Source organism: Ictalurus furcatus, chromosome 27 (genome assembly GCF_023375685.1).
Source record: "Ictalurus furcatus strain D&B chromosome 27, Billie_1.0, whole genome shotgun sequence".
NCBI lineage: Eukaryota > Metazoa > Chordata > Actinopteri > Siluriformes > Ictaluridae > Ictalurus > Ictalurus furcatus.
Window position 1 is genome coordinate 8,884,400 of NC_071281.1, and position 15,520 is coordinate 8,899,919.

Here is a 15,520-nt window from a genome sequence, read left to right on the forward strand (position 1 = left end):
TTCATCATAGCTATACTTTATTTTTGACTATCTTTAACAGCCTTTTTAGAACTGTGCTGTGTGAAATGTCAAAATGTATCATATGATGTTATTTCTAAATATTACATTACACTGTATAATAATATCCGAACTAGGGCTGCTGGATCATGGCAAAAATCATAATCACGATTATTTTGGTCAATATTGAGATCACGGTTATTAAACACGATCATGCATTTATTGAAGTTTTAAAAAGCAAAAAAAAAAAAGAAAGAAGAACTTTATTGTATTTTTAACAGTGGGTTTCTTTGAATATAATTCAACTTAAAAAAAATAAAAAAATTTTGGCTATGCGATTTCTGGCGAATCACATCGCCAGAAATGAACTTTAAACTTCCTTAGCCAATGAAATTCTTAACCAAGACGAAACTAACTAACTAACTGCAATTCTCCAGCTGTGATCCTTGGAGATTTTTTGGCCACTCGAGCCATCCTGTTCACAGTGCACTGAGACAATATAGACACCCGTCCAATTCCAGGTTGAGTCATAACATTTCCAGTTGACTGGAACGTCTTAATTATTGTCCTGATGGTGGAAATGGGCATTTTCAATGCTTGTGCTATTTTGTTATAGCCACTTCCCATTTTGTGAAGATCAGCAACCTTTTGCTGCACATCACAGCTATATTCCTTTGTCTTACCCATTGTTATGTATGACTAAGGGAATTTGGCCTACGTGTTACCTCATATTTATACCCATGTGAAACAGGAAGTCATGGTTGAAAAATTTCCTGTTCCTAGTCACTAAGGTATAAAAATGTTAAATATCAATGGGAGTATACTTCAAATATATTTTCCTCATATGAATTCATAGGCGTGCCAATAATTGTTCTACACACACATTTAACAAAGTTTTTTTTTTTTTTATCTTATAAACCTGTGTTTTGTTTGATGTCCACGAGAGCCGAGTATTTTTGTGAATTTTGTGAGTCTTTTCTAGTTACACTGACTGAAAATATGACTTTTCTGTATGTTACTTCACTTTGTAGCATATTTAATGTACACTATATATTTAAGGAACAGCCTCATCGCAAAGACAATGACAATTACATTGAATGAGCACCCTATATCATGTCTAGGTTTTATATAAAGTAAACAATCATGGTTGTTTTCTGCAGCGGTTGTGGACGTTTCCTTCGCTTGGCTTGCTGTAGGTTGCAATGTTTTACTTTACAAATCAGGTTTCCATCTCACCACTGACCAGATGTCAGATTTTCACTTTTAAAGAACTAACACATTGCACTTTTATTTTTATTATTGTGTTTCTTTAAATTGTTTAAAGTTTCTGTACTGTTGCGGTCTGACAGTTACAACATGTTAAAAAAAAAAAAGAAGTTTCTCTAGATGTCTTTCCAGACATTTATTAGAGACATGAGACATTTTCAAGCTCTGCACTAAGACTGTCCAGGACCAACGATTAGACAACAACCCTGACTCATCCCTGTTTTGCCCACAATGACAGCTTTGAGTGTCCCGTGCCATAGACCATTGCACTGTGCTTTAGCACTAACCCACACTGTTGACAAAACAGAGATTCACATTTAGTTATTTTGTCAGTGCAGGAATGAGCTAATGCCAGTTTGTTTATTCCTGATCAGAATTGATCATTTACATCTTTATCTAGGACTCTGAATTAAATGTTCTTTGTCCTCTTGTAGAGCCTTTTATTGCATGCATTTGAACATATTTACCCATTTCTAAGAATTCCTGTCCTCAGGGTTTATTCTTAAACTTTAAATGATCGTCCAAAGATTTATGCACTTTATGGTCACTGCAAATTCTTTACTCATGCAATAAACAATGACTATAAAGCCACTGATCGTATCACTACTTGTTATTTTGCAGGTGCAGTTCCAGAAACTCCAGCAGCTCCGTTTATCTCAGAACCGTGCCCAGTACTATGGTGGTTCCCTGCCCAACGTCAACCAGATTGGCAATGCCAGCACTGATTTCCAGGTAAATGGCCTGTACTGCTCTACTTATCCAAGTCAAAGGAGTCGAGCAAGATGTTTTTATTAAGGAGAAGATAAACTTCAATAGTATCCTCACTGCATTAACATAAATGTTCTTCAGAGATGGTAACTGCAAACCTCGGTCATGTAAAGAAACAAAGAATGGTTTTTTTTTTTGTTTTTTTTCCCCCCTTCCACTCAGATCACAGTTGGTCTTCTCGATCAGTAGCTGGCTGATCTGGGTTATAAACCTGATATGGCAACATGCTCTAAGGGCTTGAACAACTGTATCTGTTTAGGATCCCTTAGGAGAATAAGTGTTGTGTACCTCCAAGTGAAAGTGCTTTTGTTGCAGTGAATAAAGCTTCTTTTGAGGAATTGGATACTGATCCCTAGTTTTTTTTTGTTTGTTTGTTTTTTCCTTAGGTTAGTTATGAGTTTTTCTTGAATATAGCATTACTTCCCATAGCCCCACAAACAGTGGTTTGAAGATTCTTGAAGAAAAGGCAAAAAAAATATATATTAATGATGAATTAAAGCCCTGAGAAAGGAACAAATCCAGCCCAAGGTTTCAGTGATGCCAACAAAACCTTATTTGAGCAGCTTTACATTCCGTATAAATAGATAAAATCAATCTAAAAGGCAGTCAAATGTCTATCTTTGTTGTAAGTGTCTATGCTGAACAAATCCTAAACTAGTGCTAATGCAGGCTGGTTCTTAAAAAGAATTGTTCAGAGAATTAGGTTACTAGTTTCCTGAACCTTGGTGTAAATAGGTGACTGGTGCAGGTGAAACAAAAGCTTAAGAAACTCAGCTCAAAAACATAGGGTTTATTTATTTATTTTTTGCTAAAACCTCTGTGGAGGTCTTTAGTGGATGAGCTTGAGTCTGGAAAGGGTTGCAGTTTTATGGAAAGCATCGTGTCTGTACCTGGTCCCAAAAAAAGGCAAACTAAATGGCTTGAATGACTGCCAGTCAGTGGTGCTGACATCACACATGATAAACCCTGAAAGGCTGATTTTGGCTCACCAATGACCCCAAGTCAGTTGGATCTAGATCTTCTGTAGCTCCTTGAACAGGATCCCATTGGTATTGGTTATCTACTTGTACTTGGACAAACAAGTAACGGTGTGTGAAATATGGTTTTGGCATTTTTGTGCATTCAGTACGATACAACCTGTGCTGTTATTTAAGAACCTCTGCTTAATGAAGTTTGATGCATCCATTGTATCCAGAATATTAGACAATGTGACTGGTAAAGCACAGTTTCAGCACTGTGTGTGTGTGTGTGTGTGAGACATTGATTGAGCACCACAGGCATTCCACAGGGAACAGTATTGGCTCCCTGGATAATAGCTCTCCGGGTTTGCATACCTTCTTAGCTAAACGGAGACAACCGCCGATACGAGACAGCTAGTAGGCTCTTGAACTAAGAGGCTCTTTACTTCTAAGATCATATCAGTGTCAGAAGTGGCTTTATTTACTTGTTAATATGACATATCTTCACCAAATTCTCCAGTTTATCTCATCTGTAATTACATAATATATAGATTTCACTTGCCTAAAGCTATAGGTTACCCATTTTTCTTTGCCATGCTGTAATTATTTGCAGTTATTTGACCGGGTTTGTGTTGTGAAACACATCTTTTGTTTGCTCCTGTGCTCTCATAGGAATGAATAAAATCCCACTCTTTCTTGATCATAATAGTAAAACTCTCCATTCTCCCATTTCTCTTGTTTCTGTTTAGGGCACCTTTCCCTCTGGCCTCGACTCTGTGAGAGGCACCAGACACCACGGTCTGGTAGAGAGAGCAGTCCAAAGAGACCGCAACCGCATCAATTCACCACACCGCAGACCTATCGACAAACATGGACGGCAGATATCCTTTACATGTAATCCAGTATGGTGTTGCATTATACTCGACTACAGCATGGAGTATCAAATGCTATTTTGATTTGAAATATCATAAATAACGTAAAAAAAGAAAAGAAGCACCTTTTTCTATTTTTAAACTTCCCATGAAGAGAGTCCTGTTTTCTGGACATGAACAGAATTTATATGCACATTTGTGTGTGTGTGTGTGTGTGTGTGTGAGCAAGTAGTTATATGCATGAGTGCAGGTTGACCTTTGTTCATGTGGGCAGCTGTTTTTAAAGCCATAGGGTCAATGCTGGTCTTGACTGTATCTTGCCGTACAGCGCTCATTGAAGTATGATGATGTTGCTGCAGGTGAGTAGTAGCCATGTGTGTGTTTGGATGTTTCTGTGTGTGTTGAGGGCTTTTTGCATATGTGAGATTTGGGGTTAGTCCACAGTAACAGACGAACTTCAGCTCTGACCATCTTCCACCACTTTATGAAAATGTAGTGATTATACTGGATGCATTATTTAGTTGTTTTTTTTTCCTGGTGGTAAATCTATTTACCTACGAACCCACTCAATTGGTTATAGGTTATGTATATATCTTTTTTTATGCTATACCACATACATTATTGTTAACACTGGTGTGAAATAGGCTTGTGCGATATGGATTTCTCCCCGTTTGTGATTTTTCTATAAACAATTTGAGTAACAATTTAACATCTACAACCAATAGTTTAAAAAAGACAGGAAAATGAGCATTTCCACCATTTTAGATGTTGCGGACAGTTTTCAAAAGCAATTACAAACTGTAATTGCAACGGCCTTTCCTATTTGTGGATGTGTAAATTTGTTTATGTACAGTGTCTGCCAAATTTAAAATGGAAACACAAAGTCTATTCGCAACTGCATTTCCCATGCCTTACGAGTTATAGCCCAGTTATATTGAACTAGCAATAGTAGTTACCCTGTTTGCTATTTCACTTCCTTGGTGTCACCTTTGGAACCTGCCAATATTCAAATGAAATCGCAAATCCCTTTGCATTTGCATTTCCGATGCCTTGCACAAAAACCTGCCAATCAGTGTTGAGGGTTGGAGTATACTACACGGCGTGTTTGTACAGTTGCAATCAAAATGATTCAACCCCCATTGCTAATCAGGTTTATTGTCAAAATTGACAGAATTTCAGCTGTTTGCAATGAACAAATCAAGCAAAAGCAACTGAAATAGTTCAACACAATAAATGCTTCAAGTGGTTTCCCCAAATTCAACTGAAAATGAAACTTATAATGACTTCACCAGTCTCAAAATTATTCAACCCCTTCATGGAAAGCATCTTTAGTACTTGGTAGAGCACCCTTGTCCTGTTGGACGGTCCAACGACGCCCAAGCTTCAGCTTCCTCACAGACGGCATGACGTTTTCTCCTAGGATTTCCTGATACTTCAGTGAATCCATCTTGCCTTCCACATGCTGGAAGGCAGTGCAAAGCAGCCCCAGAGCATCACCGAGCCTCCACCATGCTTCACTGTGGACAGAGTGTTCTTTCTTCATTCTTCTTCCTCCAGACATACCGCTGATCCATCGTGCCAAAAAGTTCCAGATTTGTTTCATTGCTCCACAGAACAGAATCCCAAAACCTCTGTGGTTTATTTATAGGATTTTGAGCAGACCTTTCTTGTGCTTTTGGGTCAGTAGCGGTGTACGTCTTGGCTTATTGTGCTCACTGAAACCTCAGTGCATGTTGCCACCAAGTCTTGCTGCAGATCTTTTGCACTCATTCGAAGGTTTTTCACAACCTGCCTTCTCACAAATCTGGTTGCAGCTGTTGATGGCTTCCTTTTTCTGATCCGTCCAGGTATTTCATATATTTTCTGCCCTTAGCAAGTTCAGGTATTTCATATGTTCCAGCTCAAGCACACCTGGTGCAACTAATGAAACCCTTGATTAGATGCATCATGTATACTTGAGACAACACTTGTTTTTCATATTTGTGCTGTTGTGAGGGATTCTATTCAGGGAGTTGAATAATTTTGAACCTGGAGAAGTCATTATAAATTGCATTTTCAGTTGAATTTGGGGGAAACCACTTGGAGCATTCGTTGTGTTGAACTATATACATTTCTTTTGTTTGATTTGTTCATTACAAACAACTAAAAGTCTGTAAATTTTGACAATAAACCTGATTTGCAATGGGGGTTGAATAATTTTGATTGCAACTGTATTTGGCAGTGACGTCAGTCACAGTTGACGGCCGTGAAGGAAAATATGCCGTCCAGACGACTGTGCCGATGCTTTATTTAAAGATAATGAAGGATAAATCTGTCACCATTAAACCATAGATTTCAGAGCAACACTGCTCTCATAAAGTTTTTCTGATAAGTTTTGTGTTGCACTTGTGATCTAAGAAATACACTCCGATCATCAGGTGAGGTGGTTCTTCATTTAATGTTGAATATTGTATTGAGGATTTTATAAGATGAAGAAGGTAAAGTGATATGCTATTAATTAACCTTGAATACTCAACACGTGTCACATCATGTCACAACATTCTTATCCTTTGTAAATTTTCCGTAACTAAGTGGATCCTCAACACATTTTTTTCTCAAATAAGGTCCTGTTTCTAAGCTAAACATGCGGGTTATTCCACACAGTGCATTCGTGAGGTGAAAAGTTATGTTTGAAAGCCAACTTCCAGGAGTCTAATGTTTTCTTGTGGAAACTGGTTAGTTTTACAGGCAATTTGTTACAGTTAAAATTAAATCCCATCAAAAACTTTAAACTGCTGATGCTTTATTTATGGCCAAGGTGCTCTAAAATCCGGTTGACTGTGACTGACGTCACCTCCAAATACAAACATGCCGTGTAGTATACTCCCGCCTCCAACACTGATTGGCAGGTTTTTGTGCAAGGCATCGGAAATGCAAAGGGATTTGCGATTCCATTTGAATATTGGCAGGCTCCATGCGCGACACCAAGGAAGTAAAATAGCAAACGGGTTAACTGCTGTTGCTAGTTCAATATGACAGGGTCATAATTTGTAAGACATGTTGTAAATGGACTTTGCGTTTCCATTTAAAATTTGACGCACTGTACGTTCGTGTAAACGAAAAATGAAGCAATACACCATTTGCATTTTCATTTGCATTATGTCTCAATTTATGCGTCCACAAATGGGAAGCGCAGTTGCAAATACAATTTGCAGTTGCCTTTGAAAATTGTCCACAAAATAGTGTAGTCAGGAACCAGTTGCTGGCAATCACAAAAACGCCGCTGTCTAATGTCCACATGGTCAATATTTTCTCTGTTAATCTGCTCCTGTTGAATCTGTGTGTGTGTGTGTGTGTGTGTGTGTGCGCACGCTGGCCAGTTCAGGAGGAACAAAACAGTATTTCTTAAATCGCTTTCTAATTATCATCACCATTAACATTATTTCTAAGTGTTCGATTTGACATTTTGTTGTAGGCCTATTTAATCTTTTTTTTTTTTTTCTCAGAAATATCAGCCTTTTTGCTCTTTTGAATGAAAACTAAATTTTGTTAATTGATGTGAAACAAAATACTTGTCTGATATTAGGTACGTCAAATATGGATATATGGAGTTGATATCGGAGTGTTTAAAACACTTGTGCAAATCATTCTACGTTCATATGGTACTTGGGTCATTTCCCAGTTTAATGGGGAGAATAAGACTGGTCTTTTGGCATAATTTTTTATGTGATAACTCGTAGCAATGTACATACACTGATGTTAAACTGTAGAGCTCTCAAGCAAAATGTGTAAAGGGTGTCAGGCTTGGTAATATAACTGGAGTAAATGTCACTGGATATTGTAGCTGTTTAAGAATGTGTAGGGACAATGAAATCGTTAAAAAATCACACATGCCTAGTGCAAAAAAAAGACGAACTAAATTGAACTATGAGCAGTGTATTCGTTCTGTTTATCGTGTATTAAAAACATGCTTCAGCAGATTGAGATGTATACATTTTTGTTTGATGGTCTGAGATCTGATGTATGCCGCTCAAAATCCCGATTTAGCTTCAGTTGTAAATTGAATGTTTATGTCCTTTTAAGCTGTGGCAATACTGCATTTGAGATTGATACAGACCCCTCAGTAAGTACTGGAACAGCAAGGCCAATTCTTTTGTTTTTGCTATACACCAAAAACATTTGGATTTGAGATCAAAAGATGAATGAGACAATAGATCAGAATTCCAGCTTTCGTTTCCTGGTATTTACATTTAGATGTTTTAAACAGATGTGTTAAAATGTTTCTGTCATCAGTTGCTGCTGTTTTCCTTGGATGATCTTTTCCATGGCTGGTTGTTGGCACACCAATGGTATCTTTCTTTTTTAGGACATGTCAAATTGTTGTACTGGCTATTCCCAATTTTTGTACAATGGCTCGCTTTGTCTCCCATAGACAGTTCTCTGGTCTTCATGTTGGTTTATCCTTTTTAACAACAATGGAGTCTTTGCAGGTAAAACCCAGGGTTTAAATCAAGAGTAGACATTCATAGCTATTAATTCTTTTAAACAATAAATCTCTCAGGCCACACCTGGACACCTGTCAGCCATGTGTTCCAATATTTTTGATCACTTGAAAATGGGTGGGTTCAAACAAAAGGTGCCATGTTCTAAGTTGTTTAACACATCTAGATGTAAATATCAGGAAATGAAACTCTGATCTGTTGTCTCGTACAATCTTTTGATCTCAAACCTACATGTCTTCAGTGTATAGAGAGAGAGAAAAAAGAACTGGTCTTGCTGCTCCAATACTTTCAGACTGTATGTAAAACCAGTGCTAAGAACTTTTGTCCATATTTCAAACTCCATATTTGCAGATTTTTAAGACAGCTGATTAAAGAAAAAACATAACAAGAACTAAACTTAAACTGGATTATCTCTTATTTTGATTATTTCTGAGATTTAAAAAAATACATTCAGCTACTAATGTACTTTTACAAAAATAGTTGTAGGTTGTCTTTAGATGTGTGTCGAGGACCGTGCTGTGTACATGTATTTGGGTGGGGCTTTTCATTCATATGCTGTCAAAATGTTCTATCTATCCAAAGGTAGCTAGTGATGATAAATAAATAAATAAATAAATAACCACTAATTTTTTTTTTTAATTGATAAATGTAATGTTCAAACAGAGGAAATGAAAGAGGGTGTGATGTCACATAAGGATTTCAGATATCTTTGAATCAAGGTGATCTCATACTGTAAGCAGCTGTAGACTTTATTCTTTGAGGATTGTGAGACTTTTGTGTTTGTAACCAGTCATTGTAAGGGTTTTGTTTTGGGTTTTTTTGGGGTTTTTTTGCTGTTACGTCTATGAAGCTGTTATATCCTCAGTCGTCCAACTGATTAGCAGTGATGGATGATTTTCTCTTGGTTCATTACTTTATTTGTTTGTACATGCTCTAGTTTTGTCTCCCCTTCTCTAACTCTGCCATAATAATAATAATTCTATTTTTAGGTGTTATTGTAGTGTTATGTTAGTTTTAGTGTTCTTTTAATTTCACCATGTTTCTACAGGTGAGTGTTCTGTGAATATTAAGAGGCCTGTCAAGCAAATGTGACAAATTACAAAATGAGTGCATAATGTGGGCAAATTACAATAATTAGTGTTCTTTAATGGAGCTCTACGCCTCAAATCTTTTGGGGCAAATTATTTAATTGCACTTTTTTCCACTAACATTTTCATTTTGTTAGAGGGAAGAGGATTTGGTTCTAAAGAGCAAATTTGCCAGATGTCTCTTACAGTGTTTGCTCAGTTTTCCTAGAAAACATTTTAACTCTCTAAAGTTGAAGCAAACTGCGTTATGCTCCACACGCCCACCATAATGAGCGCTAGCCAGACTGGTGTAAACTCTGGATAGGGTGCCATGTGTGTCTTGGAAATGGTGCTGCATATTGTTTTAGATGAACCCGAATGACTCGAATGTTTTGGTTTATTTTCAAAGAAAGGGGGGAATTTTAGTGGCCGGGTTTTGTTTGCTGGTGGTCATTCATGTGGTGTCATGCTCCAGGTCAGTAGCTGACTACGTTGGCGCTGTGGTAGTCATACCGCTGTGTAGAATGTAGTGTTCTCAGTGCAGAAATGATGACTCGGCTCTTCAGGCTTCAGCAGATGTTAAACAGAACGCGCCAGACTCACTCCTGCTCTGTTTCTCCTTTCCGCCTCGCTCTGACAGGAGATTTGGCACAAACAGTCATGACGAGTCAGTATTGTTAACACTGCTCTAAGCAGCAGCTGAAGAAACCATGTTTACTTAAGATGTTCTTCATAATCGTTCTAGGCTTACTTCACTCCTTCATTTGTCATCTTTTTTTTTTGTTTTAAAAATGAAACCACATCTGTAAGTCATTTTCATCACATGATCCTATTCGGGCTGTTCTTCTTACTTATCTGAATATGCAAGGTCTAATGTTCATTTAAAAAAAAATGTACCTGTGTTTGTGTGTCAGGTTACACAGTGACACTTTTCCTTGACTAAAGCACGCAGAGAGTTCTCCTTATGGAACAGTGTACCTGTCGCCTCCCCCAGACAACAGCTGGAGAAGGTGAGTGCTGTGTGTCCTATCAGTTGCTGCTACACACAAATGAGGGTTTAGAATGGCATGCAGGCAAGTGGAACGTGAAGCGTGTTTTGCTTTCTCTATCCTAGCTAATAATTCATATACAATAGCAAATGAGGTTTTCGTTTCATGTCGCCTGAAGTAAAACCCGCTCCACAGTTGGCTGTTTCTATTTTGGTAACAGAACAGATGAAACAATGGCACACTTTGTCAGTGTTCTGTCTGTGGCGCGAACACAACACTACATGACATAACAGAGCATAGCACTAGCTGTGTTCCTTCCATCAAGATTAAGCTCTTACAAAATAATAAACACTAACAAGTCTGCCTTGCACATGTTTTCCAAAACCAACGCGGATTAAAATGTAATCAGGGGAGGGTTTTTCCTCTCGTGTTTACTAACGAGTGAATCGCAGCCTGTAATAAACAGTCTAATGCAGGTCCTCCTCTCTGTACAGTCATGTTTTGCAAGTCAGTCTGGCCTCCAGCCAGCGTGGCTTCTTCCCAATCGCAGTTCCACCGTGACCTGCCTGACACACTGTACTCAGAGTGAAACTGAATGAGTCCACGCCCTCCGTCACTGTTTACACCTGAAAACAGGTTGGCTAGAGCAGCTTTAGCCCGACCTTCTGTTCCACGAATGCTGACAGCCATATGCTGCACTACATGTACGTGCCCAGTTGGTATTTGATAACTTTTTTTTGCTTCAATAAATAACATTTATCATTTAAAAACTGTATTTTGTGTTTACTTAAGCTGCCTTTGTTTTTATCTTAGATTTAGTTTTAATTTCTGAAACAATTTAGTACGCAAAAACAGAAGAAATCAGTCACTGTACCATATATGGACATAGCCGTTATTACAGTAGCAGCCAGGTAGAGAGTACAGTAGTGACCAGAAATGAGATACAATGTATATATTTTTTAAATATATACATTTTTATGAATTGTTTTAAATACCTACATTAATGTTGTAGATTCTCGGCAAAACAAGTTCCTGTTAACACTTACATTATAACAATGATAGCAATTTCTCGTACTTGAAGTTAAGAAGACAAGAAAATACTTCAAAATCTTCCATTCTTGGGCTTTCTCAAGACTGTTACAAAGGACTGACACTGGAGACTCCTTCCGAAATGCTAACTAAACATGTCCTTGCAGAAAGCTTCACCATATCAAACATGAAATATTTTCCTTCGTTAAGTAGCATTACACTCAATTATAACTCCATTTGTTATTATACTTAAATTATACGGTGTGTCCACCATACAGCTCAACAGTGGCATGGTATGAATTCAATTAAACGAGGAAGACGAAAATAATCCCAATTTGTATATATAGTGAATTTCAGAAGTGCGGAACCTGAGGTTTATCTTGGACTATGAGATAGCAGTGTGACGAGGCAGACAGAGGGGATTTTTTGAGTGTATTTGATATTTTCCCTCATGCAGTAATCAACTGAATAAGTAATCACTGGCTATACATCGAGCCTATGATTACACATGCACTGAGCACATTATTCCATGTGGTCTTGCATCAAAGGATGCACACGGGGTATTATGATAAATTATGCAACACAAGATTTAGTTGGAACCCCACAACATTTGATTTTATATCTAATCTATAAATATATATTTGGTTGCATAACGATTCATTAAAGTTGAATGTGTTTTAATTCTGTCCAGTTAATGTTTCATGTTTTCAGACATGCAGCATTTTATTTATTTAAAAAAAACACAAAAAAACTGTTTTTCATGAGCTCCTGGTGAAGTTCCAGCACTAACTAAGCCTTGCTCTCTGATCTAACCATGTCTTTCTTCTTCAAGGATCAGTGTGTAGCTATTCCTCCAGTGTGTGTGTGTGTGCTCCCCCAGAGCGAACAGCACTAACTAAATCTGCCAGATCTGCACTCCGCCAAGCTTTTGCCGTCTGCTGCCTCCCATAACAGATTGTGCCCTCACTGTGTTAGAAGTTCACTTCCTTTCTGCCCAGGACCTTCAGGATTGGACCAAAGCTAGCATGGCTTGTGTGCTTGATTTAAAGGCTTGGCTTAATGAGTGAACAATATCAAAACTGTGAGACTGTTTTGTTTTCTTCGCTTTCTCATTTTGAATGGTGGGTGTCGTCTTTGGCAGTGTGGAATCTGAAGTCACCTCAGCGAGGCCAGGAAATATATTTTCTCTGTCTGTGTAGACATCAGAGGTTGACTGATGTCAGATGAGTCTGAGGGTGATTTCATCCTTACATCCTTTTAACATTTTTTTTTGTCATTACAACCACCTTTTCTACAAGGCTTGTTAAAGCCTATCTTGACAAGGATGACTATATTTATCGGTACTTACTTTACATGACAGGAGGAGGGCAGTTTTGCTGGGAATGTTTATGAGGACATGGCTGTTAAAGCTATGAAACTGCTCTCTCGGGGTAGGGGTAATTAGACTTATGTTTCACTGTGAGCTATGATTCAGCCTTTTTGCCAGTGTTTGCCTGACTATTTAGCAGAAGGTTATAAACAGGGTAGAAGGGAGCGAAAAGTTAAGCAGTCATTTATTTTGGTCCTGATTAAACTTCATGGATTGGAGATTGCTTCAGTTAACCAAGATTTTATGAGCTGTGGTTAGCTTCTTGGTTAACAGTAGACTCCAGTGTTTCTCTTTATGCTGTTTGATGCTTTATTAGCAATGGTTAGCAGAAGCTGAGAGTTATATTGGTAGGCCCTGAGTGCTGCAAGAGTTACCGTGGGCTACGAGTTTTAGCATAACATATATCCACTAGCTAAGACCAGGATTTAGCCAGCAAAGATGGAGAGTCCTGTCCAGTTGGGAAGCAGATGCTAATGCCTCTTGGGAAAAGAAGAGCAGGACATGTTTATAGCTCTTTCCACATCTGCAATGCATTTCTTCTGGAAATGTTGGAGGCAAAAGACACTTGTTTAACCCACTCTGTCCCGATCAGCATTTACAATCCTGTATACGGACCAGGATCAAGCTGTTCCTGTCATCCCCATGAGCGTGGGTGGCTCTTTTGTTGTACGTTTCTACTTTGTTAATGTAGAGGGCTCTTCATTTCTCTTCCGACATCAAAGTGTGGTTTGCTGCGGCTTTTCAGTTCAGCATCAAACAGCGAGTACTGTAGGTACTTGAAGCGCTCGAACGGCACATAGCTTAAAGGTTTGTTGACCAATGATTTCCTAGTTAATTTTTCATGAGCATATTTGAGATGCTATTTTTGCCAGAAACCTTTCTCACGTCTTGATAAATGGTGCACGAACTTCCCAAGTCTGGTTTGATAAGAATATTTATATAGTGTAAAATTGGAAGCCTTTCAACACAACAAAAATGCTCATTTCAGTCTGCTGCCTGTTCAACGATGTTGGTTTTCATCCGTAGACGAGGACGGAGCTCTCCTGAGGGAAATTCCGTCCTTCTGAAGTGTGGGTCGAATGGTTTTGGCCTGGTTCTGAGGACTGGGCAGGGTCTATATGGTGTCCCAATGGAACCCAGCTGGGCCGGGTCAAATCTCAGGGTCACGGCTGCTCTCCAGGTCCCACGCTCCCTCCACCCTTTCACTGTTTTTTTAGTTGGGCTGTTCGTGGGAGGGCACCCTCTAAACAGCAACCTACCTCGGAGACATGTATTGGAAGTGTGGTCCAACAGTAATATGCATTCATTCAACAATCTGTCTAGCGCCTTGATGGCTCTAATGTTTTCATGCTCGCTATCAAGCAGTTAGGCTTTAAATGACACAAAAAAATCACGAGTGGCCCACTGGGTATATAAATTGCTCTGTAGTGGGCCAGACTTTTTTTTTTTTTTTTAAAGTGGTCGGTCATTGCTCCCAAGTATTTGTATTTGTCTGGTTATCCATGTGTTCTGCATGTTTTCATGGTTACTCTCTGCATCTATTTTGAGTGCGCCATCTTTAATGTGCTCTCCATGATATCTGCAAAGATGGAAGATGAGCGCGCCATATGGCCCTTCCTGTTAAATCCTAATACAGTTCAGAAGGTGGTGGTGGTAAAAAGGCTTTACATGGAAATGTGAAACAATGTTGGTGTCCAGTATATGACGTAGCAGGTAGATGCCATTTTCTGATCCTTTTTTGTGTGTTATGTATAATATATATATAACCATTTTCTGCAGAGTAGAAAATTTAAGATCTTTTAACTAGAGATGCACCGCTGTATCGGCCGATAATCAGTATCTGCCGATAAAAGCTATTTTTCCCGCTGTTGGCCGATAGTTTAAAAACACCCGCTGATCAGGGCTGATTATATCCTGTCAATCAAAAGAGGGCGGGAAAACACATCGCTTTCATGCTGTGTGTAAAGATGATGTCTCTTTTGTGGAATGACGACAAAACTGCAGTTTACACCAGAAGTGAACAGCATTGATGCGGTGTTGAGTCAAATTTTTTTCCTCCGTGCTACTCGCGCTGAATTAAAGCGCCAGTACACCGGTGAAAGATTTAAATGAAGATGAGTGACAAAAAAGTAGTATATATTGCACAGAAAAATATATTTGTAGAGTAGTATATTTCATATGCAGCTAATGTTAATGAGTTAATATCATCAGAAAAAGGTTTATATTAGGCCTATATATTACCAGTTTTGATGTTCAGTGATGAAGTAGAAATGCTTTTGTTCGTGGTGAGTGAATGTGAGGCCTAAGAGGAGGGTTTTTTTAGAATTCAGTCAATGTTAATATGAATTAATAACATTCAATAAGTTAAGAAATCTTCATTTAATCTTCAGAATTTAGTTCATGTGTTAATGTAAATTTGAGTAATGTGTTTTCTGTTTGTGAGACCAGTTACTGTGAAACAACTTGTTGAAATGGAGAGGACAAAGTTTTTATTTGCATTTCTTACAGAATTGTGGAATTAATTATAATTCATTTAACAGAAGGTATAAAAGGCAGAACTATCGGTTATCAGTATCGGCCGATATCACTCTGATTAATCGGTTATCGGTATCGGCTGAGAAATTTAGTATCGGTGCATCTCTAGTTTTAATCCTTAAATTTTTTTTTTTTTAATTTTAAAAAGAAAAAAATGCATAATCCTTGTTCCTTAATCATGTTAGAAA

General features: G+C 38.2%; 1 protein-coding gene across 3 annotated transcripts in view; it reads left to right on the forward strand.

Annotated features, from left to right (window-relative positions):
- Window positions 1-15,520, forward strand: part of crtc3 (CREB regulated transcription coactivator 3) — a 45,404-nt gene that overhangs the window by 7,413 nt on the left and 22,471 nt on the right. For all 3 annotated transcript variants that reach the window (XM_053616678.1, XM_053616679.1, XM_053616677.1), the window contains exons 2-4: window positions 1,885-1,995; window positions 3,740-3,871; window positions 10,359-10,420. In XM_053616678.1, the coding sequence (XP_053472653.1) occupies window positions 1,885-1,995; window positions 3,740-3,871; window positions 10,359-10,420 (305 nt within the window). The remainder of the gene's footprint in view (window positions 1-1,884; window positions 1,996-3,739; window positions 3,872-10,358; window positions 10,421-15,520) is intronic.